Raw genomic sequence first — 27,843 nt, 5'->3', positions numbered from 1 at the left:
TAAAAAACACATTATCTTTGGGGTTCTAAGTAATTTTCTAGCAAACAAATGCTGACTTTACATGTAGGAGAGAAGTGTCAGAATTGGCTCGGTAGCCAAGTGGTTAAATGAGTAAGCACACGGTTAATTTTTTTTTTCTTTTCCATTCTGTAGCATTAGGTGGCGCTGTTGCCCCAGCAAAATGAATGTATTATTGTCCCCACCTTGGAAGGGAGGAAGTGGGGATTGTATTTGTTATGAGACTGTAGGATGTGTTTACCGAAACAACTGGATACAAAATTGTAGGGTATGGATGGCTGAGCGGAGACATCTCTTTTGCTACATTGTATCACTGATCAGTGCCCTGATCTGCCATTGACAATTCCAGACTGCTGCCAGTGTCCCTTGCACACTTCCAGGACAGAAGTTGGGGGTCAGAAGCTGCCAGGTGCTGGGTGAGATGTTGGGGGGCCCTGGATGATCAGTGGCTGCTAGGTGTAGGGGGCCCCTGGATGATAAGAGGTTGCTAGGTGTTAGGGGCCCCTGGATGAACAGAGGCTGCTAGGTGTTGGGGGCCCCTGGATGATAAGAGGCTGTTAGGTGTTAGGGGCCCCTGGATGAACAGAGACTGCTAGGTGTTGGGGGCCCCTGGATGATAAGAGGTTGCTAGGTGTTGGGGGCCCCTGGATGAACAGAGGCTGCTAAATGTTGGGGGCCCCTGGATGATCAGAGGCTGCTAGGTGTTGGGGGCTTCTGGATGATCAGAGTCTGCTAGGTGTTGGAGGGCTTCTGGATGATAAGAGGCTGCTAAATGTTGGGGGGCCCTGGATGATCAGAGGCTGCTAGGTGTTGGGGGATTCTGGATGATCAGAGGCTGCTAGGTGTTGGGGGCTTTTGGATAAGAAGCTTTTAGGTGTTGGGGCCTCTGAATCATCAGAGGCTTCCTGGTGCTGGGAAATAAGTTGGGGGGGGGGGCCTTGGATGATCAGAGGCTGCTAGGTGTTGAGGGCCCCTGGATGATCAGAGGCTGCTTGGTGGTGGGGGCTTCTGGATGATAAGAGGCTTCCTGGTGCTGGGAGATAAGTTGGGGGGCTCCTGGATGATCAGAGGCTGCTAGGTGTTGGGGGCTCCTGGATGATCAGAGGTTGCCAGGTGTTGGGGGCTCCTGGATGATCAGAGGCTGCCTGGTGCTGGGAGATACGTTGGGGGGCTCTTGATGATCAGAGGCTGCTAGGTGTTGGGGGCTCCTGGATGATCAGAGGCTGCTAGCTGTTGGGGCCCCTGGATGATCAGAGGCTGCTAGGTGTTCGGGGCCCCTGAATGATCAGAGGCTGCTAGCAGTTCGGGGCCCCTGGATGATCAGAGGCTGCCTGGTGCTGGGAGATACGTTGGGGGGCCCTTGATGATCAGAGGCTGCTAGGTGTTGGGGGCTCCTGGATGATCAGAGGCTGCTAGCTGTTGGGGCCCCTGGATGATCAGAGGCTGCTAGGTGTTGGGGGCTCCTGGATGATCAGAGGCTGCTAGCTGTCGGGGCCCCTGGATGATCAGAGGCTGCTAGCTGTTCGGGGCCCCTGGATGATCAGAGGCTGCCAAGTGCAGGACAACCGAACCCTGCAGCAGTAGCAGGGGCTGCCCGCTCATTGGGTGCTATGCATGCTCTCCACGCCTCTGCTAGGCTGGGGCAGCCTCCTGCCTGCTAGTTGCTGATTGCAATGAGCCCTGTGCAGGGCAGGAAGGGCTTTCTCTAGTCACTCCCACCTCCATCAGGCTGAAGGTTTGTCTGAGAGCTGCAGACCAGACACACACACAGGACTTACCAGATTCATCACTTTTTTTTTTTTAGGGGGTTCTGCACTACCTGCTGGAGACAAAGACCCCCCTCCCTTACAAAAACCTGATCCTGCTCCCTTCCCCCCACCAGACCTGATGCTGCTTCTCTCCTGCCTGACTTTTGCCTCTTAAAGGAATCATCACCTGATTATTGTCCCCCCCCCGAACCCCCTTGTTTGGACTCATATCTGGACCTGGGAAGCCCCCCTACACTTCTATTGATGATCAGGAACTGCTGACCACCCATTGACCATCCCCATGGCGACTGTGATTGAGCCGGTCTATGGACTTTCTGAAGATGAAGTAAGTGCAAGTTCCTGTTTTACCTCCATCTGCATGTGTCATGGTGAAAGTCCATTGTTGTACAGGAGAGCTGCCAGAGTGGAAGGAGATCACTTGTGTCCTGAGATAGGAAATGCTGCTAGATGTGGGGGGGATCCTGGAGGTTGGGGGATCCTGAAGTTGGGGGTGCTGACCTGTCTGATGGCTGCTGTCATTGTGATCTGCAATTGGCATCTTAGGGCTGATCCAAAGGCGAGACACTGGGACAGAGATAGGATACAGCATTCCTGTAGTTGCTGCCTAAGTTTCTGGGATGAGTAAGGAAGCTGTAAAAATGTCTGTGGATAGGTCTTGGGATCAGTGGGATTTGTATTGGTCAGCTTATAATTGATTGATTGGTTTGCAGTCATTGGTACTATGTGTGTGTGTGTATATATATATATATATATATTACATTCCTATCCCTCTATAAAAAAAAAAAAAAATTATATATATATATATATATATATATATATATATATATATATATATATATATATATACATAAACTTTTTTTTTTTACTTAAATTTGGGAAGTTAAGTGGTGCAGTTCATCTGGGGGGGGGGGGGATCCTTGGGGTACTCACCTGTCTGCTCGCAACTATCATTAAGATCTGGGATTGGCATCTTAGTGTTGATCCAAAGGCAAGGCGAGACACAGGGACAGAGCTGGAATAAAACATTCCTATAGTTGCTGCTTAAGTTTCTATGATGGTTAAAGGAACTGTGATAATGTCTGTGGATATGACTTGGGATTTTTAGTGAGTGTTCTGATTGATTGTGTGTGTATATAAAAAGAATGTATATAAAACACACATATACAAATAATCCATTTTGCGATCGCACGCTCAATAAATACACAAATATACTGTGTGTGTGTAAAGAAAAACAAAAAAAAAAAGAAAGAAATATATATATATATATATGCAAATAGAGCAACACATAAAATTTGATAATAAAATAAATATATATATACACACTCTCACAACTAGAGGGACACACCTACTTTGTGTGTGAACATACCTGTCACACTTGTGAGTATATCTCTTGCTCTCCAAACAAAAAAAATATAATATATATAACAAAATGTATATATAATTTTTTTTAGGGGCCATACAAAATTGATATATGCAGGGAATGAATGTCCCCATTCTCTGACCATCTCCTGTAATTTGCAAAAAAAAAAAACAAAATGAAAAATCACTATGACCACGAAGGACCAGATATTGCAGAAAGATATGAACTGACATTGTAAATGCACGGTGTATTTTTGTATGCCTATGTGTGAGTTTTTACATCTATACACACATATAGCTATCCCCAACCTGATAGGACAGTTGCAAATGAGGTTTATTTATTTTTTTGCCAAGAGGTTCCGCAGCAGCCAACGTCAGTGGTATGAGCAACCTGTATGAGTCCACGGTCTGTCTCTTACACTGCCCATACCTATGACTAGGGGTTTATTTACTAAAGCCGGAGAGTGAAAAATCAGGCTCACTCCTGGATATAACTCAATCGGCTTCTAACCTCAGCTTGTTCAATTAAGCGTTGGCAATAAAACCTGGAAGCTGATTGGTTGAGCCTGATTTTGCACCGTGCAGTTTTAGTAAATAAATCCCTTTAGTGGCAATTTCAACCACTGCCAAGCAGCTTTTGATTGCAGAAACTATGCAATGCATTCTCCCAGCCCTTCCCTTGTCCGCCATGTAGGTGTAAATGTATGAACTGATGTAGGTAGGTGGCCTCGATGTGTTGGATCATTTGTTTGATTGACAGCTGTAATGCTGCCATGTTTATGGTCAATGAGGGGGGATAGGTTGGCGTAAAGATTGGCAGATTTTTCATCTCATATGAAGAAAGATTTCACATCTGCCATCGATGCAGAGCCCTGATGAAACTCTTCTCCTCCCAGGCATTAGATGGGTGGATGGGTCATGTAGAGGCATGCAGTGTTTTTGGTAAACACATTGAGATATTGGCATTATAATTCATAGAGCCTTCTGCAGCTCAGGAACTACAAGATCCAGCATTTCCTCCCAGTGTTGCCAGTCCCACTGTTTGTTTATTGCATTCATTTACCAGCCAATCGTAAACCTGGAATACCTGCCCCAGCACGATATCCCTGCTTTACAAATACACACGTGGCTCACCATACACAATGTAATCCAACCATACAATCTCTGTGCAATCAACTCTAGATCTACCAGACTTATGTAGCGTGAGGACGTCCCCAATCTATCCAATCAATTTATAGCCAATCAGGCAGATCTTTACGCTACATACTTACTGGTAGATCTGAAGGAGATTGTACAATCAGATTGTAATGTGTGTTGTTTGCTTAAACCATCCAATCAACCAGCTAAGAAATCATAAATAAACTGCGGTCCAGAGAGAGTTTGTGGATGGAAGTCCGAGGTATCTAAGACAAATCCACACACTGAGAAAACAGACAGATAGTGGCTCTCGTGTGGATTGAATCCAGAGCCCCAGTGCTGTCACACCGCAGTACAGGCACAAGATGTCTCTAAGGGCAAGCTGGAACCTCCTGTTGCTGGACACACCTTCATGCTCAAGCTTACAATCTTTAAAACTCGAGTCTATGATCAATATAGGTGCGCTTTACAGATTTATTTTGTGATGTCGTAGTCTATTGGTGCCCAGCCTGGGACCCAGGGGGCCACATACAGTCTTGGGGCCCCTGCAGTCTGTGCTTTGTTGCCTACTCAAGACAGCAAGGGAATACAATTCTTTAGATTAGCTTCTAGTAGTAGAATGGTTTGTTTTATTTAGTGTTATCGTACATTTTTCTATGCGGTTTCTTTCCTCTTCATTTCATTTTTTTCGCTCTGATCTTTTATAATGGAGCTGGCAGAAAGGAATATCGAATGTGACACAAGTAATAGGGGCTTTAGTCACAGTGATCTCTAGCAGTCTAATTTAATGTGTGACCATCACTTGTTGCATGTTCTTAGTCACTAACCATCTACTAAACCATATTCCCAGTCTCTGACCGTCTCCTGTACCATGTCCCCAGTCTCTGACCGTCTACTGTACCACGTCCCTGGTCTCTGACCCTCCCCTGTACCATGTCCCCGGTCTCTGGCCCTCTCCTGTACCATGTCCCCGGTCTCTGGCTGTCCCCTGTGGCACGTCCCTGGTCTCTGACCGCCCCCTGTGGCACATCCCCAGTGTTTGGCCATGTCCTGAAGCAAGTTCCCAGTCTCTGCTCATCTGAAGCATGTCACCAGTGTCTGGTGATGTCCTGCAGTGAATTCCTAGTCTTTGACAGATCCCCGGTCTCTGGCCGTCTCCTGTACCGTATCCCCGGTCTCTGGCCCTCTCCTGTACCGTGTCCCCGGTCTCTGGCCCTCTCCTGTACCGTGTCCCCGGTCTCTGGCCCTCTCCTGTACCGTGTCCCCGGTCTCTGGCCCTCTCCTGTACCGTGTCCCCGGTCTCTGGCCCTCTCCTGTACCGTGTCCCCGGTCTCTGGCCCTCTCCTGTACCGTGTCCCCGGTCTCTGGCCCTCTCCTGTACCGTGTCCCCGGTCTCTGGCCCTCTCCTGTACCGTGTCCCCGGTCTCTGGCCCTCTCCTGTACCGTGTCCCCGGTCTCTGGCCCTCTCCTGTACCGTGTCCCCGGTCTCTGGCCCTCCCCTGTGGCACGTCCCCGGTCTCTGGCCACCCCCTGCGGCACGTCCCCAGTGTTTTGCCATGTCCTGAAGCAAGTTCCCAGTCTCTGCTCAACTGAAGCATGTCACCAGTGTCTGGTGATGTCCTGCAGCGAATTCCTAGTCTTTGACAGATTTCTGTAGCATTGCACTCACTGATTGTATGTACAGCCCTATGTTATTGTCAGGGGCCACACCTGAAGCCCTCTATTTTAATTAGGTTGACCACCACTGTCCTAGTCCATGAAAGGTCTGCTACAGATAGACAAGGTTCTGATGCCTTTTTGATGGGTTTAGGTTGTTGTTGATGAAATGTTTTGTGATGGCAGCACAATGGTTTCTGATAATGACTTATGTGAGTATGATGGGAGTGTCCCTGTCATTATTCCCCCCCCCCCCCTCTGTGGTAGCAGACAGGATGTGTGTTGTCACCTGGGGATTATACATCTGTGTTGCAGCTGCTGGTACACAATCACTGCTCACCTTATCACAGCACATGGATTATTCATCACATAGGTTTAATCTCTGGTTTTTGATACCTATGGAAGGATTGATATAGAAATACGAGGAGGAAACTGAATACCAGCACAGGGTACTAAACCCAAACACCAAGAAAACAGCTAAACACACTGTTGACACCAGGGGCGGACTGACAACTCATGGGGCCCCCGGGCAATAGGGGATAATGGGGCCCCTGTGTCCTTGCCCAAACTCAAAAAAGCCTATGAAAAAGGTACCAGGGGCATCTCATGGGGCCCCCTACTGACCACGGGCCTTCGGGCAGTGCCCTAGTTTCCAAATGGTCAGTCCGCCCCTGGTTGACACGCATATATGAAAGCTGTTTTACCTGTCAGAGGTTTGGCAGTTCTGTTCTGAGACCTGACTTTTCTCTGTTGCAGTTACAAAATACAGCCAGGTCAGCTCCTTGCCTGTGATTGGACAGTGAAAGAGCAGCACACTGATGAACTCGTCTCTCTGCTCCCTCTGCATTTTAGTCCATTCTTCATGTTGCTTGTCATCACAGCACACCTGATTGGCTCCTTGTGCTGTCTTTCTAACTTTCCCAGTCTGAGCTCTGCTGTACAGAATATATCAATTCCTATTCAGTGGCTTTTACTGCTTGTGTATAAAAACCCAGTTCGTTATTTTTTAATCAATAACTGCATTACTTGGTGTTTTCTGTGCCATTGATCAGAGTTCATCTTTCAAGCAGGACTCCAGCCAAAAAATTACAAAATTTAATTGAATAGCCCATAAAAAGCTAAAACAGCAGAACCAGTTTTTGCTGCAACCTTCAGCTTCAGTCCAGAGATTTCCCCCGCAGTATTCTTTTCTGCTGCTGGATGTCCCGTGTCATACAACCCACTCGTCCTGGACTCACTGCCCTCCCATCCTGTGATTGGACATTGAAAGGAGAAGCCACACAATGATGAGCTCATCTTTCCATCACTCTGATCTTTCCTCCTACCAGCATGCTTCCCATAGGCACATGATTTGGCTCCTTGAGCTGCTATTTTCTGTCAGTCTATGTTAGTGAATGGAGACGCAGACTCTCCTCCACAGCCAAGTTTGGCGAGCATACAGGAGTGGGTACACAACCCTTGGCGCACGCTGTTTGCATTCAAGGGCTATGCACCTGACGGTCAAGTTTGGCTGTGCAGGTGAGTCTGTGCATCCACTTAATCTTCATTCACTAACATAGTCTGCCTGCTCCAGATACGTAAATAAGCGCCTCATTCATACTCCATGGGCTTCTGTCCTCCTGTGAATGAGGCCAAAAGGGGACCAGTCCCTCCAAATCAGGGATAGTTGAGATCTATGTATAGGGCAGCAATGCTCTGATGCCAAGACAGCGATTGGATGCAAATGGTGGAACTGCAGCCCTTAAATCAAGGTAAGTATACATCTGTGGAGAGGCAGGGTCAGTTAGGTTAGGTCTGGGGATGCTAATAAAATGTTTATGCAAAAAGCTGCCACTCGTCCATGGGCTGTACAACAGGGTAAAATCTACAAATAAGACCATGCTAACGCATTTCAGCCAGGAAAGGCTGAAGAATCACAGCCGCTATGACTAAGGCCTTTCCCTGGCTGAAACGCGTTAGCTAAGCACTGTCTTATCTGTGGATTTTACATTGTGATTCAATAAAGTAGATCATACAGCCCATGGACGAGTGCTGGCTTTTGTATACAGTCTATTTGGAGGGCATATGGGAACTTCAGCCGCAGCGCCAATACGTGCGCACTTGTATCCGATCCCTCTGGGTTAGGCGCGGTGATTTCTTTGTTAGAAAAAGATTAATGTACGTTTATCCATTTATCATTCTCTACTTAACCTAAACGATTTTTTTCTTTATATACACTTTATTATTCATTTCTTTTATATTGAGGAGACTTTTACAAGAGCGATGTTGTCTTCAGCCTTCATGAGTGTGTATGCGATTCCTTCTTTGGTTTTTGGTTTGAGAAGCTGCTTCTATGAGTGTATTGTAGTCTCCTAATTTTGTCTTTTCTCTCTTCATGACCCTCCTCTGGCAGGGATAGGAATGCAGGCCTTTATGGGCTCCTAAACAAGGCTGAATTCACAGGGAATGAGGCTGGGACTGATTACCATGCGATACATTTCATCCACAGCTCAGGATTGGGAAGGTTGTAGCTTCTGAGAATGAAAATGAGTCATGAAATTGTAGCGCTACCCTCATGAAGGCCGTTGTGTAGTGGGTACCCCTCTCTCCACACAGCCAGGCAGCAGGTATTTTTCACTCAGATTTACTTCCAAAGACAGTGACCAGTCCAAGGGCTTAGTTTTTTTTTTTTTTTTAGGGGGATTCAAATTGGATAGGGAAATAGGGATTATGGGATGCCCAGTTTGGTTTGAATCAGTGGAAGGGGACACTTCCTTTCTATGTACAAATGCAGATCCTGGACTGTTCTTTTCCTGAAAGCCGTCAGTTGTTTGTGGATCAGTAGCAGCTGCCCGTTTTGGGTGAAGAACTTGCAGCCCCTCAAAAAGCACTTCTCGTAGCTACATGCAGAGATGTCTTCTCTCTCCCCCTATAGAGTTGCTCTCAGCTCCACAGCCTGCAAGCACTACCAGAGTTCCTGGCTTTTCCGAAGATCTGCCAGGACAAGGATTGAGTCCAACACTGTCCTTAGAAAGCTTGCTACTTCTGTCAGTCTTTCCCCTTGTAGATCCCACAGAATGCTGCTGTACTTGCACTGTCCTCTTTGCTCATTGCTGCTGCAGGTTTCAATCCCATCCACTCCTTACTGTTTAATGTATCCTCCTGAGCCAGCACGAGCCCAGCCTGGAGAGTGCACCCCCCCAAACCTGGGGGACCCCCTCACAGGCACCAACAGCTTCTTCAGCACTCCATCTTCCATCTGACTCCCCTATCAGCCTGACTCTCCCATGTTTATAGGCCAGTCCATCACTCTACCAGGGCCTCCAAACCTGGGATTGGCTGGACCTCCATGAATATGCACCACCCCTTTCTGCTTACTGACTTCTGGAAGGTTCTATGGTCCTCCAGAGTCAGGAGGAGGTGATAGATCCACAATCTATTGAGTCATCCAGCTGACCTGAAATAACCCGACCTCAGTCACATGACTCATACAACTATAATGAGTCATACACAATGATTTTACCTATGATACACTACACTATCCTAGTAGTACACTAGATAGTTCTACAAAATGTTTTCGTGAAGTTGGAAACCACGCTAAAACAATGTGAATAAGAGTGATTTAGTGACCAAGGTTGGATCTAGCCTGTCCAATGTGGAGGTGCAGTAAAAAAATGTCAGGGTGGCAGAGGATGGGAGGTCAGCAGGGCAAAGGACGGGTCAATGCTGGCAGAGAAGAAGATGGGCCACCATCTTCTTTTATCCCTGCATTGCATACAGCCTCAGCACAGGCAGCAGTGCTCCTTGTCCCCACACAATGTATAACTGAGATCAGTATAGTGTCAATTCAAGGACAGTAGTGTCAAACTAGGGCGGTAAAGTATCAGATTACGGTGGTATTGTGTCAATTTTGGGCAGTATAGTGAAAGATTAGGGTTGGCTTTGAGAAGGCACAAACTAAAATCTGGGGGCACATAGCCCACTGCACACTGCAGCACCCCCCTAGATCTGGCCATGTTAGTGACACGATGTGTCTTTCACATGGCATCCTGAGTACATGTCATAATAAAGCTTCAATCATTCAAACACACCTTGCGTCTCAAAGACAAGGTCTACTTTTTCAAGGTGCCCCTTCCACCCTTAACCCCTTCACTCCGGCCGCACACAAATGTGCGGCCTCCTGGTGTCTGGGCCTAGATGTCGAGCGGCCGCACATTTGCGTTCATGTAACAAAAAACACCTGCTGAGAGCGCACGCCCTGCGCGCTCCCAGCACACATGTGAGGTACTCACGGAAAGGTCCCCGTCCACTCTTTTGATTGGGACCTTTCCCGATCATGGGACCGGCCGTGACGTCACGGCGGCCACATGACACTAAGCCCCGCCCACCTCCCAGAGCAGGAACTCCTCTTCACGCCGGGACGATCCGGCGTGAAGGGGTTAAAGTACAACTATAGGCAAATTTTTTTTTCCATTTTGGATAGAGTAAGGGAGGATTATAACCCCTGTCAGTTTATATTTTGCCATCTGTGTCCCATTGGGGAGATTTCACTTCCTGTCCCATAGCCAAACAGGAAGTGAGAGGAAATCCCTGTAAATGAAGGGAATCCCTTGGGGACTCCCAGATCACCAGAACTAGTGTCCCCATTGGAAGATGTCCCCTCTATTACTATTCTGGGGAAAACCCAAAATTTTGAATTTTCTTTCACTTTGCCCTCTAAAGGGGTCACAGTTTTGGCTTTCATTGCACTTTAAGGGTTCATTCACATGATGTGTGCACTGAGCACAGGTAAACACGTATGTCTTGACAGTAAGTTGGCATGCTGTTTTGTGGTGCATTGCATCTTAACATGCACTTTTCTCCTCACTCCCTGAAGCATGCAAAGGGTCTAAGGCAGAGGAGCCAAACTTGAGTTGGCCTGCTGTTTTTTGTGTGCGTTGCGACGACATACCTTACCATATTCTGCGTTGAAAAAGAAGTAGGGCATGCATTATGTTTTCTCCCCTCATGACACTTCTCTGGCAGGCTCTTGTCTAAACTGGGCCTAAAATGTGTATGGATGAGAGTTACGGACCTTAGATTTGTAAGCTCCTTGAGAGCAGGGACTGATTTCAAGGCACAGTGTGTGAATGTATGTGTTTTGTATATATGTGTGTGTATGTATGTATGTATATATATATATATATATATATATATATATATACACACACACTATATTGCCAAAACTATTGGGATGCCTGGCCATCCCCAAACTCTTCCCACAAAGTTGGAGCATGAAATTGTCCAGAATGTCTTGGTATGCTGACGCCTTAAGAGTTCCCTTCACTGGAACTAGGGGGCAAAGCCCAACCCCTGAAAAACAACCCCACACCATAATCACCCCTCCACCAAACTTTACACTTGGCACAATGCAGTCAGGCAAGTACCGATCTCTTGGCAGCTGCCAAACCCAGATACATCCATCGGATCGCCAGACAGAAAAGTGTGATTTGTCACTCCAGAGAACATGTCTCCTCCACTCTAGAGTCCAGTGGCGGCGTGCTTTACACCGCTGCATCTTACGCTTTGCATTGCACTTGGTGATGTAAGGCTTGGATGTAGCTGCTCGGCCATGGAAACCCATTCCATGAAGCTCTCTACACACTGTTGTTGTGCTAATCTGAAGGCCACATGAAGTTTGGAGGTCTTTAGCTATTGACTCTGTAGACAGTTGGTGACTTCTGCTCTTTGTGCGCTTCAGCATGCGCTGACCCCGCTCTATCATTTTATGTGGCCTACCGCTGAGGTGCTGTTGTTTCCAGTTGCTTCCTCTTTGTTATAATACCTCTAACAGTTGAGCATGGAATATTTAGTAGCCAGGAAATGTCACGGATGGACTTATTGCAGAGGTGGCAACCTATCACGGGACCACGCTTGGAGTCACTGAGCTCCTGAGAGCGACCCATTCTTTCACAAATGTTTGTAGAAGCAGTCTGCATGCCTAGGGGCTTGATTTGTTACATCTGTGGCCATGGAGGGGATTGGAACACCTGAATCCAATGATTTTGAAGGCTGGCCCAATACTTTTTGGCAATATAGTGTGTGTATATATGTGTGTATATATCTCAATGTGTAAACTGACAGAACTATATACAGTAAGCACCTGTGATAAATAAACAGGATTGCAGGCTTTCATAGGTTCCAATACAAGTCCAACTTCACAGGGAATGAGGCTGGGACTGGTTGCATTGACGTATTGTTTGATGCATTTCACCCACAGTAAGGCTAGTTTCACATCTAGTGGTACCGCTGTGGATCCACATGAAAATCCATGCAGCCGCACCACCCGCACAGAGGAATGCACACCCTAGATTCTTGTGCGGGCTGCGTTTTCAGAAGTGCAGGGACTTCTTTCCTGCGTGTCACGGGGCACGGGAGTCCATTCAAATGAATGGGCTCCTGTGCCCGTGCAAAACGCGGCCCGCACGGCAGCATATATGTGAATTAGGGCTGGGGAGGTCATATCTTCTGAATAAAAGTCACAAAATTCTTTCACCACTAGAAGCATGTGGGTGAGTGTGGTCGAGAGTTGTGGTGTGGCTATCACATGTCATAAAGCTTCATTCGTTAGATTGCAAGCTCTTATGAGCAGGGCCCTCTTGTATTTTATTGTATTGTAACTGTACTGTCTCCTTTTTATATTGTAAAGTGTTGCACAAACTGTTGGTACTATATAAATCCAGTATAATAATAATAATAATTTGTTAAAACTTATTTAAGGTGTCTTCCATTAACCTCGTCTCCCACGCAATGCATATGTATGGTGGAAAAGAGGGTGGTCTTTAACGCCCACACAGCGAACACGCGTCCATGGATGACTGAGGTTTCTCTACTGAGAACGTGTTCACTACACACTCCCAGCATAGTGACCAAGCTTTTATAGCTTTTATACAGCTCTTGGTTATGATTGGGAGCTTGCGAGATGGGCTCCCGAATATGCTAGCACTGTGACAGCCAATCATAGTGAACACAGGATTGGTAGGTCGGTCCTGCCCACCCCCACCTTCATAATGACCCATTTAAAGGGAAGCCAGATAAATACTGGGAAAAAAGGAGGGAGCCTACAAGGGTTGGTATGAGTTTTCCTGTGGTCCAGCGTTAGGGCTGATCCAGACCATGAATTTCACAGGAACACGCTGTGCCGTGCGACTTCAGCACATTCATTTCAATGGGCTGAAATTGTGGCGCCCTGTACCAAAAGCAGGGCATGCTCTACTCTACAGAACTGTACCATGCCATCCGATGCAGCTAAACACGCTGCATTTGCTACCTTGAATTTGGGGTGTTGGGCTAACCCCTTCCTGCTGCATCTCTTGGACCTTTAGGGAGCTTCTAAATGCCAGGAGGTGGAGGCAGGAATTGGCTGTCACCGCAGTCACATGATCAGAAAGCTCCCGATCGCTCTGTGTTTGCATAGGGCCTCATATATGGCATTTAAAGCCCACGCACCGAGAGGCCACATATATAAGTACCTTCGGTGGAAGGAGGTTAACACTGACACTGGCTGCAGATCGCAAGTGCAGTGTGTGTTGAACATGGTGTGGGAAATGCTCACAGAAAGTGGGTTTCCCGCACTACGTTCTGGTGTGAACTGGCCATTGCTTATTTCAAATATTAGGGATTAGGTAACTGTTCACTTTTTTGTCTAGGGTCCCATTTAAAAATAACTTGACTTACCTTATCAAAACTATCAAGCAAAAGATGGGAAGCGCATGGTCTTCCCCAAAGACAATACGCTTTATGCATAAAAACACAGTTTATTAAATACTTTTAAAAGTGTATATCATATAAAACCCAAATAGTGCAGAATTAAAATATACAATTCTATACAGTAGTTGCCCCTAAGCACAACTCCTGCCATTCACGTCATACAAGGTGACAAAATACACATGATGCTCATGTGTCATTTATTAATGCATATATTGAAGATGAAGGAAATTTCCCAACAGGAGATGCAACCCAACGCATTTCACAAGGAGCATCCAGGGGAACTGGACAAAAAAGGTTTGCATAACAAAGTGTATTACGCAGGAATCTGCAGAGGAGGGAAACAACTGGATGGAGATGATTCCCCCCCCCCCCAAAAAAAAATGGGGGAAGAGAAGGAGGGGTGAGAGCGAGCCTGAGGAACTTATAAGTTTTGCATATTTCAATGGTGGACGTTTTGTGGATTTTATATTATATGCGCTAAACATTTTTTAAATGTATATATTAAACTGTGTTTTTATGCATTAAGTGATGTCTTTGGGGAAGTTCATGCACCCTTGAAAGTCCCATATTTTGCTTTGTTTTTGATTACATGAATAGAGATGTAGTGTATTGTGTATTAACCCTGGTTCACACTGCTGCCACTTATTATGCGACTGGAGACTCATAAACTCTGACGTGACTGTACAATATATGTATACACTGCTCAAAAAAATGAAAGGAACACTTTGAAAACACATCAGATCTCAATGGGGATAAATATCATGCTTGATATCTATACTGATATGGACGGGGTAATGTGTTAAGAACGTAAGGATGCCCCATCGTGTGATGGAAATGAAGATTATCAACCTACAGAGGACTGAATTCAAAGACACCACAAAAATCAAAGTGAAAAAACGATGCAGCAGGCGAGTCCATTTTGCTGAAATTTCATTGCAGCAACTCAGAATAGTACTCAGTAATGTGTATGGCCCCCACGTGCTTGTATGCATGCCTGACAACGTCGGGCATGTTCCTAATGACACGACGGATGGTGTCCTGGGGTATTTCCTCCCAGATCTGGACCAGGGCATCACTGAGCTCCTGGACAGTCTGAGGTGCAACCTGGTGACGTCGGATGGACCGAAACATTATATCCCAGAGGTGTTCTATTGGATTTAGGTCAGGCGAGCGTGGGGGCCATTCAGTGGTATCAATTCCTTAATCCTCCGGGAACTGCCGGCATACTCTCCCCACATGAGACCAGGCATTGTCGTGCACCAGGAGGAACCCAGGATCCACTACACCAGTGTAGGGTCTGACAATGGGTCAAAAGATTTCATCCAAATATCTAATGGCAGTCAGGGTGCCATTGTCTAGCCTGTAGAGGTGTGTGCGTCCCTCCATGGATATGCCTCCCCAGACCATCACTGACCCACCACCAAAACAGTCAACCTTGTTACAGGCAACATAACATTCTCCACGGCTTCTCCAGACCCTTTCACGTCTGTCACATGTCCTCAGGGTGAACCTGCTCTCATCTGTGAAAAGCACAGGGCGCCAGTGGTGGACCTGCCAATTCTGGTGTTCAATGGCAAATGCCAATCGAGCTGTATGGTGCCAGGCAGTGAGCACAGGGCCCACTAGAGGACGTCGGGCCCTCAAGTTTCTGATTGTTTGATCAGAGACATTCACACCAGTGGCCTGCTGGAGGTCATTTTGTAGGGCTCTGGCAGTGCTCATCCTGTTCCTCCTTGCACAAAGGAGCAGATACTTGTCCAGCTCTCCAAGAATAACTACCTGTCTCCTGGAATCTCCTCCATGCTCTTGAGACTGCTGGGTGAAACCACAAACCTTACGGCAATGGCATGTATTGATGTGCCATTTTGGAGTTGGAGTGCCTGTGCAACCTCTGTAGGGTCCAGGTATGGCCTCATGCTACCAGTAGTGACACTGACCCTAGCCAAATGCAAAACTAGTGAAAAACAGTCAGAAAAGATGAGTAGGGAAAACATTTCAGTGGGCTTAACCTGTAAAACCATTCCTGTTTTGCGGGTCATCTCATTGTTGCCCATCTAGTGTACCTGTTGTTAATTTCCTTCACACCAAAGCAGCTGAAACTGATTAACAACCCCCCCGCTACTTAACTGACCAGATCAATATCCCAGGAGTTTAAATGACTTTATGCTATACTCTGAATAAAAAGCGTTCCTTTAATTTGTTTGAGCAATATATATGTAAAGCTGTGCGTAAATTGACGGCACTATATAAGTACCTGAAATAAAAAATAAAGTCTCATGACAAGTCAAAACACATTTGTTTCAGTTGCAGCTTTTTCAATCAATGCGACTGAAGTCACACCGACTTCAAAAAAAGTTCCTGTACTACTTTGATGTGACTTAGAATCTCATGGACTCTAATGTTGCATGAAAGTCGCACTGGAAATCACCCAACAAACAGATCGGAGCAGTGTGAACTGAGCCTCAACCAATACGGAGTGTACTTATCATGACTTACCTTATCCCTCGTTCCCCTTGAAGCCAGCATTCTCTTCTTCCCTCTGACACGCCAAGTTGTGGGAGAACCCCCGGTATCCCCACTTACAATACAGGACTGTTGGCCTTTTGTTGTGCACGATGACGTCAGAGTGTAACTAACAAAGTGCTGAGGAGGACCGGTGGCACATACAGGAGAGAGCCTACAGGAAATAAGTTAAGTAAAACTGTGTTTTCATGTTCCCCTGGAGAAAAATGAGCATTTAACCCTTGCAATGTGGGGGAACCCCACTACAAGGCTTGTTTTGAATTTTCCCGGAGTTCAGCTTTAATGTTTATATGAAATATTATATATAAAAGGAACCAGTTTTTATATCCATTTTTTTTTAATCTTGAACAGCATATATTTCTTTCTAGAACCTTCCTGCCCACTCTTTCTGTGCCCACTCACTGGCTGACAGCGTAATTGGCCTATTGGGTAATACATAAGGCTCACTTTATACCTTGACATCTAATACAAGAACATGGTTAAGCGCACAATGTAACTGTCCCGCTGTGTATACGAGACATGTCTGCTTTATTCTTTTATTTCATCAGTCAGTCTGAGGATCATTTGAAATAGGTCTGTGTGTTTGTCTCACTTGTGGCCTATTAACCTCTTGCTGACTACGTAACTCATATATGTGTTGGCAGAAAGGTGGGCTTTACTGCCCAGCAGCCAAACATATGTGTCCATGGTGGCATGAGGCTGTGTGCTAACTGATCACTCCCAGCACACTGACCATGCTATCCCCAACAGCTCATGGTCATGGCTTCTTATTGGGAACCCATCCCATTGGTTCCCGAACATGTGACTGATGTGAGACTCAATCATGTTGGTCATATAATACAGAAGCCATACTGCCTCCCAGTCAATAAAGTCCACTAGGAGGTTAAATAATGGCAGCGGTGATCAGTGCCTCTACGGCCAAGCCCCATATAGGCAAAATGCGTCAGTTCTCTCTTCGGATGGGAAAGGATAACTGAAGCCATTTACACCTATTTGGCTTTCTGATGAACTCACAGTGTGCCAGTGCTGAGTACGGATGGGGGCCATTTTCTTTTACTGAGCTGTGATGTTTGGCAAAATTCAGAAACCCATAGCAGCCTATCAGAAGGTATCTTTCACTCTCCTGATACCTGTAATCTCAAAGTCCGAAATTAGCTCAGTACATTCCTATTGCACAAAGGTGTGTAAAGACTTCTTTTTGTTTAGAAATAATCCACATCACGACTAGAAAAGCCTGTATCCTGCCAGCATGCTGCAGAATGGGACCCTTGCTCCCTGGGGCAAGCAGTGGTCTCTCTGCAGAAGTCCAACACCCACTACTGAGTCAGAGCTCTCCAATCAACAGGGAGAATGAGCTTCGTTGACTCAGTAGCGTGTGTGTCATATCTCTGCAGAGAGACTACTGCTTTTATACAGGGTGCAAGGGTCCCATTCTGCAGCTGCTGGCAGGGGACATGATTTTCTAGTCAGGCTGTGGCTGATTTAGAAACTAAACTAACTATAAGACATTGAACACTTTTTTGTTTTAATGCACCTGGAATGTATTTAGTTGATTTAAACTAAATGTTCATTTGGTCTTTGAAGAATTTATATCTAGACAGTTCCCTGTGGAACTTTAGGATTCCCCCAGCTCCCCTGGGCACTACTGCCTATCACCATCCCTTAAAGTTCCCTCCACTTTCCTGTCACCACCCCCTGAAGTCTCTCCACTTTCCTGTCACCACCCCCTGAAGACTCTCTACTTGCCTGTACCCACCCCCTGAAGACTCTCCACTTGCCTGTACCCACCCCCTGAAGACTCTCCACTTGCCTGTACCCACCCCCTGAAGACTCTCCACTTGCCTGTACCCACCCCCTGAAGACTCTCTACTTTCCTGTTCCCACCCCCTGAAGACTCTCTACTTGCCTGTACCCACCCCCTGAAGACTCTACTTGCCTGTCCCCACTCCCTGAAGTCCCTCCACTTGCCTGTCCCCACCCCCTGAAGTCAACCACTTGCCTGTCCCCACCCCCTGAAGTCCCTCCACTTGCCTGTCCCCACCCCCTTGAGGTCCCTCCACTTGCCTGTCCCCACCCCCTGAAGTCCCTCCACTTGCCTGTCCCCACCCCCTGAAGTCCCTCCACTTGCCTGTCCCCACCCCCTTGAGGTCCCTCCACTTGCCTGTCACCACCCCCTTGAGGTCCCTCCACTTACCTCTCACCACCCCCTTGAGGTCCCTCCACTTACCTCTCACCACCCCCTTGAGGTCCCTCCACGTGCCTGTCACCACCCCCTTGAGGTCCTTCCACGTGCCTGTCACCACCCCCTTGAGGTCCCTCCACGTGCCTGTCACCACCCCCTTGAGGTCCCTCCACGTGCCTGTCACCACCCCCTTGAGGTCCCTCCACGTGCCTGTCACCACCCCCTTGAGGTCCCTCCACGTGCCTGTCACCACCCCCTTGAGGTCCCTCCACGTGCCTGTCACCACCCCCTTGAGGTCCCTCCATGTGCTTGTCACCAACTCCTGAGGTCCCTCCACTTGCCTTTTTGCCGTCTGACAGAATTGCATCGTATTTGGGGTGCTAAAGGATAATGGCTCCCAAATGCTTAAAGCATCGTGCAGCGATTGCCACGTGATTTGGAATCGCGTCCAGAATTGCGTCGATCCTGCCTGTGGTTCCAAATCGCAAAGTGTGCAGTGACAATATGGAGCCAAGCTGCTTGTAAATGTAAATCTCTCTGATGATCTCTTTTGCGGTTCATGGGAGTTTTGTAGTGTGTGTGTGCGTGGCTAATTTTGGTCCTCAAAACCCAAATAAACTGCCTTGGAATATGCTGGTAGGGTGTTGTGTTACAAATACCAGAATCTGGAAGAACCGCTTTTAGTCGGAGGTGCCGCTCTCAGCACCGCCTGCTTTCCTTCGATTGAAAAGCCTCTAATAGTAAAGCGACTGTTCCTCGGCACGCTGCTTGTTGTATTGCGAAGGCAGAGCAGGACTCCCCGATACAAACCTGCTGGGGAAAATTGCTGGAATTCATTAGCGGGAAACTGCAGCTCTGCAATGAATTCGGCGGGCGTCAAGTGAAATGGATCTATTATGTTTCTCAGATGTCGGAGTCTCCAAAGATGGAGTCAAAGAAAATGACTGACAATGATATCGCACAACACATGGGATTTAAAAAGGAACCGTTACAGCTTGCAATTGTCTGCTTCTGAAAAGGCTCGTTGGGAGACCATCATGCTGAACATCTTCAGTACCTTGGGGTTGATTTACTAAAACTGGAGAGTGCAAAATCTGGTGCAGCTCTGCATAGAAACCAATCAGCTTCCAGCTTTTTTTTTTTTGCCAAAGCTAAATTGAACGAGCTGAAGTTAGAATCTGATTGGCTGCCATGCACAGCTGCAAAAGACTGCACTCTCCAGGTTAACACCCCCAGTCACATCAAGACCAACTTTTAAATCATGCGGCTTACATTGAAGTCGCACGATTTCAAAGTCGGGGGACATGGCAATTTCAAGTGCAATTTGCAAGGCATCTGACACAGATGTCTATGCAAATTGCACCAAAAGTAGTGCATGTACTACTTTTGAAATTGGTGCGGCTACGAGCAAGTCGGAACCGCACCGATATGACCGCTGTAATTGCAGACAATAGGGTGCGACTTGGCATACTTTTTTAAGTCGCATAGCATGCAAATCGTATGCCAAGTCGCACCCAATGTGACCGGGGTGTTACTAAATCACCCCATTGAGTCACTAACCCCTTCAGCAAGCAGATAAAGACTTCTCCATATATTCCAATAGTGACCCCTGACTATAAAATCCAGAATGGGCGGACTGACCTAAGCCTAGGATAAGAAAAAGGCAGGGGCTGCCCTTGGAAACCTATCTCGGAATATGCTAGTTGCCTGGCTGTTATGTTGCTCCTCTGACGTTTATTTGAAATGTGTATTATAAATGTTAAAGTGGAGATCTAGCCGTTTTTGTGTTTATTAAAAGTCATCAGTTACAAAAACTGTAGCTGCTGACTTTTAATAAACACACACCTGTCCTGGGGTCCAGCGATGTGCTCACATGAGCCGTCCTGTCTATCCTTCTTCTCTCCCCGACGCCGGCATCTCAACTGTGGGCACCAGGCTGTGGCAGCTTGCGGCTTCACTGCCCGGTGCCCACTGCGCATCCTGATTGGTCCAGCAGTCTCCTGGGACCTGTGAAGGTTCACAGGAGACTGCGGGAGGGAGGAGGGAGCTGAACATCCGGCTCAGTTTGCCGCTGCGAACTGAGCCCAAAGTGGGAGCAGTTACCTGTCAAAACCAGGTGCCCCCCCCCCCCCAAAGTTGCAAAATATGGCAGTGTAGGGGGGTAGGAGGCAATCAAGCAGCGCTTCCACTGTTGGGTGGATTTCTGCTTTAATCTCTAATCATGCTGCAGCCACTGATCAGTCTGGTTTAATTTCACTTTTTTTCAAAATGTTCTTTATGTAAGGCTGGTGGCCGCATTTCCCGCTCCCCCCAGCTTAGTCTAGGAGTGCTGTAGTTCTTGAACGCGAAGCTTCCACATTCAAGAAATACTCTGCATGCGAGGATACATGCTGATGCAAACAGGCATTGGCATTTACAAGAGAGTGGCTGCATACAGCCATTCCACTTGTATGGCAGGCTGTACATGCCAGATGGGGCTCTCTGGATGTGGGATTTTATGCTAGGATATATATATATATATATATATATATATATATATATATATATATATATATATATATATATATATGGGAAAAAAAAAGCAACCGAATGCCTGAACTCCTGTGCTGACCCCACCATATCTGTATCCCCACATGGAGTATAGAAGGAATGCAAGCTTTGATGCCCTCAACAGACCAGGGAAATCCAAACAGAACTGTATATGAAGAAACAAAAAGAGGGCACAAAGGCCTAGTGCATTACTTTCAAAAATGAGATTTATTGATAAAAAGTAAAATACTCACAAAGGAATAAAATCAAATGAAGGGCATGTCACAAGAAATGTAGCGTGGTCCAATCACCCTGAAGGATGTTTGGTGGGGGACTGTAGACCTCTAGGTGGCTGTTGGCTGACGCGTTTCGAGGCTGTGCCTCTTCCTCAGAGCCTAGAATGTCACAAAAAATGCAGGAAGAAGCACAGCCTCAAAACGTAACAGCCACCGTGCGCCCTCTTTTTGTTTCTTCATAAATATATATATATATTCTGCAAAGTCCATGTGTGTGAACTCGAAAAGGTGTTTTTATTTTTATATATATATATATATATATATATATATATATATATATATATATATATATAAAAATAAATTGTCTGCAAAGTCCATGTGCATGAAGTCGAAAAGGTGTTTTTATTATTTTTATATATATATATACATATATATATATATATATATATATATATATATACAGTTGCAAGAAAAAGTATGTGAACCCCTTGGGATTACGTGGAGTTTTGCATGAATTGGGCATAAAATGTGCTCTGAACGTCATCTAAGTCACAACAATAGAAGAACAGTCTGCTGAACATAATACTACACAAACATTAGATGTTGCCATGGTTTAATTGCACATAACATGTAAACATTCACAGTGCAGGGAGGAAAAAGTATGTGAACCATTGGACTTAATAACTGGTTGACCCTCCTTTGGCAGCAATAACCTCAACCAAACGTTTCCTGTAGTTGCAGATCAGACCTGCACAATGATCTGGAGTAATTTTGGACCACTCCTCTTCACAAAACTGCTTCAGTTTAGCAATATTCTTGGGATGTCTGGTGTGAATCGCTCTCTTAAGGTCATGCCACAGCATTTCAATCGGGTTGAGGTCAGGACTCTGACTGGGCCACTCCAGAAGGCGTATTCTGTGCTGTTGCAGCCATTGTTTTGTTGAATTACTTGTATGCTTTGGGTCATTGTCCTGTTGCATCACCCATCCTCTGCGGGGCTTCAGTTGACGGACAGATGGTCGTACGTTTTCCTGCAAAATGTCTTGATAAACTCTGGAATTCATTTTCCCATCAATGACAACAATCCGTCCAGGCCCTGAGGCAGCAAAGCAGCCCCAAACCATGATGCTCCCTCCGCCATGTTTCACAGTGGGGATGAGGTTTTGATGTTGGTGTGCTGTGCCTTTTTTTCTCCACACATAGTGTTGTGTGTTCTTCCCAAACAACTCAATCTTGGTTTCATCTGTCCACAGTATAATTTGCCAGTAGTGCTGTGGAACATCCAGGTGCTCTTTTGCAAACTTCAAACGTGCTGCAATATTCTTTTTGGACAGCAATGGCTTCCTCCGTGGTGTCCTCCCATGTACTCCATTCTTGTTTAATGTTTTCCTTATTGTAGATGTGTCAACAAAAATGTTAGCATGTGCCAGAGATTTCTGTAGGTCTTTAGCTGACACTCTGGGATTCTTCTTTACCTCATGCAGCATTCTGCGCTGTGCTCTTGCAGTCATTTTTACAGGACGACCACGCCTAGGGAGAGTAGCAACAGTGCTAAACCTTCTCCATTTGTAGACAGTCTGTCTTACCGTGGACACATGAACATCAAGGCTTTTGGAGATACTTTTGTAACCCTTTCCAGCTTTATGCAAGTCAACAATTCTTGATCGTAGGTCTTCTGAGAGCTCTTTTCTGTGAGGCATGGTTCACATCAGACAGTGCTTCTTGAAACCAGTAAACCCAAAACAGGTGTGTGTTTTTTAAGGGCAGGAGAGCTGTCAGCAACACATCCAATATCATCACACTGATTGGAGTCAAGGTTGGCTCACTCCTGGCTCCAATTAGCTCTGGGAGAAGTCATTAAGCTAGGGCCTCACATACTTTTTCCTCCCTGCACTGTGAATGTTTACATGTTATGTGCAATTAAACCATGGCAACATGTAATGTTTGTGTATTATTATGTTCAGCAGACTGTGTTCTTCTATTGTTGTGACTTAGATGACGTTCAGAGCACATTTTATGCCCAATTCATGCAAAGCTCCACGTAATCCCAAGGGGTTCACATACTTTTTCTTGCAACTGTGTATATATATATATATATATATATATATATATATATAAAAATAAATAAAATGTCTGCAAACTTCCATGTGCGTGAACTCTAAAAGGTATTTTTCACAAGAAAAAAAAAAATATCATTCTCTCTATACTGTGGAAAAGTAAACAAAGTAAGGCTGGATGTTCTTGCTATCCCTCCTAGAAGCCTTTCCTCCTGGCAGTGGTGTTGTAGCCGAAAAAATGTTTGACGCTGGTAAATGCGTAATGCATTAAGGAGCGTTTAGCCACGTCAAGCATCGGGGGTAATTTGCCTCGTTGGCCATAATAATAATCATTCATTCCAGCCATTGAGATGAATTAACGCTCAAGCACTAAACATGCTTATTTAGAGACAAGTGTCTCTAAAGTCCTGTAAACACCTATGTGTGCATGGACACCTAGGCTAACATGCAGGAGTGATTAGAGGCAGAAAAAAAAAAAAAAATGCCAGACGCCCCCAAGAGCATCATCCAAAATGTCGAGTGTACATGAGGCCTAATGCTGAAATTAAGAAACTATACCGGAGTTCATCTTTACATCAGTTAACCACTTGCCATCCTGAGGATTTACCCCCCTTCCTGACCAGGCTTTTTTTGCGATATGGCTCTGCGTTACTTTAACTGACAATTGTGCGGTCATGCAACGCTGTACCCAAATGAAATTTACGTCCTCTTTTTCCCATAAATAGAGCTTTCTTTCGGTGTTATTTGATCGCCTGTGCGTTTTTTTAAATTTTTTGCACTATAGAAAAAAAAAGACCGACAATTTTGAGAAAGAAAACAATATTTTTTACTTTTTGCTATTAAACGTGTCCAGTAAAAAAATTTAGAAAAATCAAATTTCATTATAAATCTAGGCCAAAATTTATTCTGCTACATGTCTTTCCTAAAAAAAAAATCCCAATACGTGTAAATTTAATTGGTGTACATGAAAGTTATAGTGTTTACAAATGGTGGTGTATATACTGAAATATTTTATTTTTATTTTTTTACTAGTAATGGTGACGATCAGCGACCTGTAGCTGGACTGCGGTGGGCATTCTGACACTGGGGGTTACTGACTTGGTGTCACTGACACCCCAGTGACACCAATACAGTGGTCAGTGCTAATAAAAAGCACTGGCACAATACTAATGGTACTGGGCAGGAAGGGGCTAACATCTGGGCTGATCAAAGGGTTAACTGTGTGCTGTTATGGCTCTACTATGCAGAGCCATACAAAGCAATGTGCAGGAGCTGACAGGGGAGAGAACTGTAGTGTTTACATACAGTTCTCTCCCCCCCCCCCCTATTGGTATTACTCAGCGATCACCGGATGCCAGCGAGTAATCACCGTCCGGGGCCCGTGTCCTCACCCACACTCGAACCACACCCAAAAAAGCCTATGAAAGGTACCAGGGGCATCTCATGGGGCCCCCTACTGACCCCAAGCCCTCGGGCAATGCCCGAGTGTTCGAATGGTCAGTCCGCCCCTGGGGATGGCAGATATGGAACGGTTGGTAAGGTGGATAAGTCTGGCAGCAGCATTCATGATAGACTGAAGAGGGGATAGCCTGCGATGATTAATAGACGTATCTGCTGCATGTCGCCTGGGCATTCACATAAATGTTCATCTATTAAAAAAAGAAACCGATTACTTGATAGATGGACTGTTTCCAATCATCTGATCCCCATGTCATGTCTATGAACTCTGCAAATCCAGCAAGTCATACTATGTTGTATCTGCTGTGTTTCTGGATCTACCAATCCTTCCACCTTCCTTCTCTATAAATAAGCTTTTCCTTTGCTGGTTTCAGATCCTCCTCCTAGGGTCCCAATGGAAATTCCCAGCACTTGTGTAGGTTAGACTCAGGTCACCGAGGTTAATAGTCAAGAAGGGGAAGAACAACTTTTCAGATTGACATTTCCAAATTCTTGTAGCAAAGATCAAGACTTCCTAAAGCAGGTTATGTACTCAGCCTGGCAGGAGTGGGTGAAAGCTCATGTGCTGAAGACAAACATTTGCATTGAGTATTTCCATGTTCTTTCTGCATACCTGCATTTCAAAACCGGTTATTTTACAAAAATCTGGAAGTCTCACCAAAGCTTTTTTTGTAATCCTAACTGCTGGAGCAGTATGTTTTTCGGTATTGTATAAACCCACATGGAAGAAAAATATATTTGAAATATATTTTAAAAATAATCTTCCCAAATATATGTGCTATATATTTGAAATGCTAAAATTGTGGCCGTATTCAATATATTTCAAAATACTTTTCAATAAATAAAAAAAAAATAAAAAAAAATGTGTGTGTGTATATGTATATATATACATATATATATGTATGTATGTGTGTGTGTATGTATGTGTGTGTGTGTGTGTATATATATATATATGTATATATATATATATATATATATATATATATATATATATATATCTCTATGTATGTGTATATATATAGTGTATGTATGTGTGTGTGTGTATGTATGTATGTATATATATATATATATATATATATATATATATATATATATATATATACACACACACTGCATGTTGAAATGCGTTTTTATTACAAAATATATGAAAAATATTTTTAAAAATATATTTTAAATATACTGTATGTCTTTAAAAGTACAAATCCACATTTTTGGAATACATTTACATATGTATGTAAAAATATATGTTAAAATGACTTTTTTATATGTTTAAAAAAAATCTGAAGAATATATTTTTAAAAATATTTTTTTTAAATATATTTTTCACATTTTTTTAACATATAGAAAAGTAATGTTAACATATATATTTTTACATGTATTTGTAAATGCATTCCAAAAATGTAGATTTGTATTTTTAAAGACATACAGAATATTTGAAATGTATTTTTAAAAAATATTTTCATATATTTTATAATAAAAACACATTTCAACATGCAGTGTGTATGTGTGTATATCTATATATATATTTATTGAAATATATAGAATATGGCTAACATTGTAGCATTTCAAATATATGGCAATATATTTGGGAAGAATATTTTTTAAATATATTTCAAATATATTTTTCTTCCATATGGGAATATAGAGCAGGGTTTCTCAACCAGGATCCTGAGGGTTCCTCCAGAGTTTTCTATGGGTTTCTCGGGCAATATGAGATTTATACTTCTCAGATGGGTAACCACTGACACCAATGATCTTGTTTTATCTATCTGTAAGGGGGTGATTTCTTCTCATTGACCACATATGTGAGGAATAATAGAAAAGGAGTGCTCGATGTCCAAAAATAATGCACTTTTGTATTTAGAGTAATGACAAGTACATCAAACCAATGCGTTTCGGGAGAAAGGACTCTCCCTTCTTCAGGGCTGTTGCTGCATGCTATTAAATGGGAAACATTCCCATGTCGGTTATATATTTTCCAGGTTTTGGAGAAAAAAATGACAGCGTGACTGCTGTAATTCAGGGGCAGCAATGAGCTATGGGTTCAAACTGAAACAAGTTTCCCTTGGCAGAAATGTCTATAGGCAAAAGTAGCTCCCTCTGTACATCAAAGGCAAAAATAAACAGTAATGGAAGTCCTGCTTTGTTAACGTGTTACTAAACCCCGGACCCTGCATTCATTATATCTGGTCTCCCCGGACCCTGCATTCACTGTATCTGGTTTCCCCGGACCCTGCAATCACTATATCTGCTCTCCCCGGACCCTGCATTCACTGTATCTGCTCTCCCCGGACCCTGCATTCACTGTATCTGCTCTCCCCGGACCCTGCATTCACTGTATCTGCTCTTTCCGGACCCTGCATTCACTGTATCTGCTCTCCCCGGACCCTGCATTCACTGTATCTGCTCTCCCCGGACCCTGCATTCACTGTATCTGCTCTCCCCGGACCCTGCATTCACTGTATCTGCTCTCCCCGGACCCTGCATTCACTGTATCTGCTCTCCCCGGACCCTGCATTCACTGTATCTGCTCTCCCCGGACCCTGCATTCACTGTATCTGCTCTCCCCGGACCCTGCATTCACTGTATCTGCTCTCCCCGGACCCTGCATTCACTGTATCTGCTCTCCCCGGACCCTGCATTCACTGTATCTGCTCTCCCCGGACCCTGCATTCACTGTATCTGCTCTCCCCGGACCCTGCATTCACTGTATCTGCTCTCCCCGGACTCTGCATTCACTGTATCCGGTCTCTCCGGACCCTGCATTCACTATATCCGGTCTCCCCGGACCCTGCATTCACTATATCTGGTCTCCCCGGACCCTGCATTCACTATATCCGCTCTCCCAGGACCCTGCATTCACTATATCTGGTCTCCCAGGACCCTGCATTCACTATATCCGCTCTCCCAGGACCCTGCATTCACTATATCTGGTCTCCCCGGACCCTGCATTCACTATATCTGGTCTCCCCGGACCCTGCATTTAGCAGTTAGAACAGTCTTGTGACTTCTTTCAGTGTCCAGTACAGCACTGGTTAAAAGTTTGTAGGAGGAATTTTCTTTCTGCTCTAAGAGGATGAAAAACCCCTGACCCCTTTGTCTGGACAGTGCTGATTGGCCCTGTGCTGATCACATGCACTCTCCCAAGAAAAAAAAAAAACAACCTCTCTAGCAATACACACCAAACTGAG

General features: G+C 45.1%; 1 protein-coding gene across 3 annotated transcripts in view; it reads left to right on the top strand.

The window, feature by feature from the left end:
• The first annotated feature begins 1,538 nt into the window (after positions 1–1,538).
• The window catches only part of NEDD4L (NEDD4 like E3 ubiquitin protein ligase), a 635,056-nt gene continuing 608,751 nt past the window's right edge, over positions 1,539–27,843 (top strand). Inside the window, exon 1 of one of the 3 annotated variants that reach the window (XM_089683436.1) lies at positions 1,539–2,112. In XM_089683436.1, coding sequence (XP_089539562.1) covers positions 2,068–2,112 — 45 coding nt within the window. In that variant the 5' untranslated portion in view covers positions 1,539–2,067. The remainder of the gene's footprint in view (positions 2,113–27,843) is intronic. The other 2 variants (XM_089683437.1, XM_089683438.1) reach the window with 2 other exon arrangements.

Source organism: Staurois parvus, unplaced genomic scaffold (genome assembly GCF_062004578.1).
Source record: "Staurois parvus isolate SC_StPar_1 unplaced genomic scaffold, SC_StPar_1.0 ptg000310l, whole genome shotgun sequence".
NCBI lineage: Eukaryota > Metazoa > Chordata > Amphibia > Anura > Ranidae > Staurois > Staurois parvus.
This window is presented reverse-complemented; position numbering and strand designations above follow the sequence as displayed.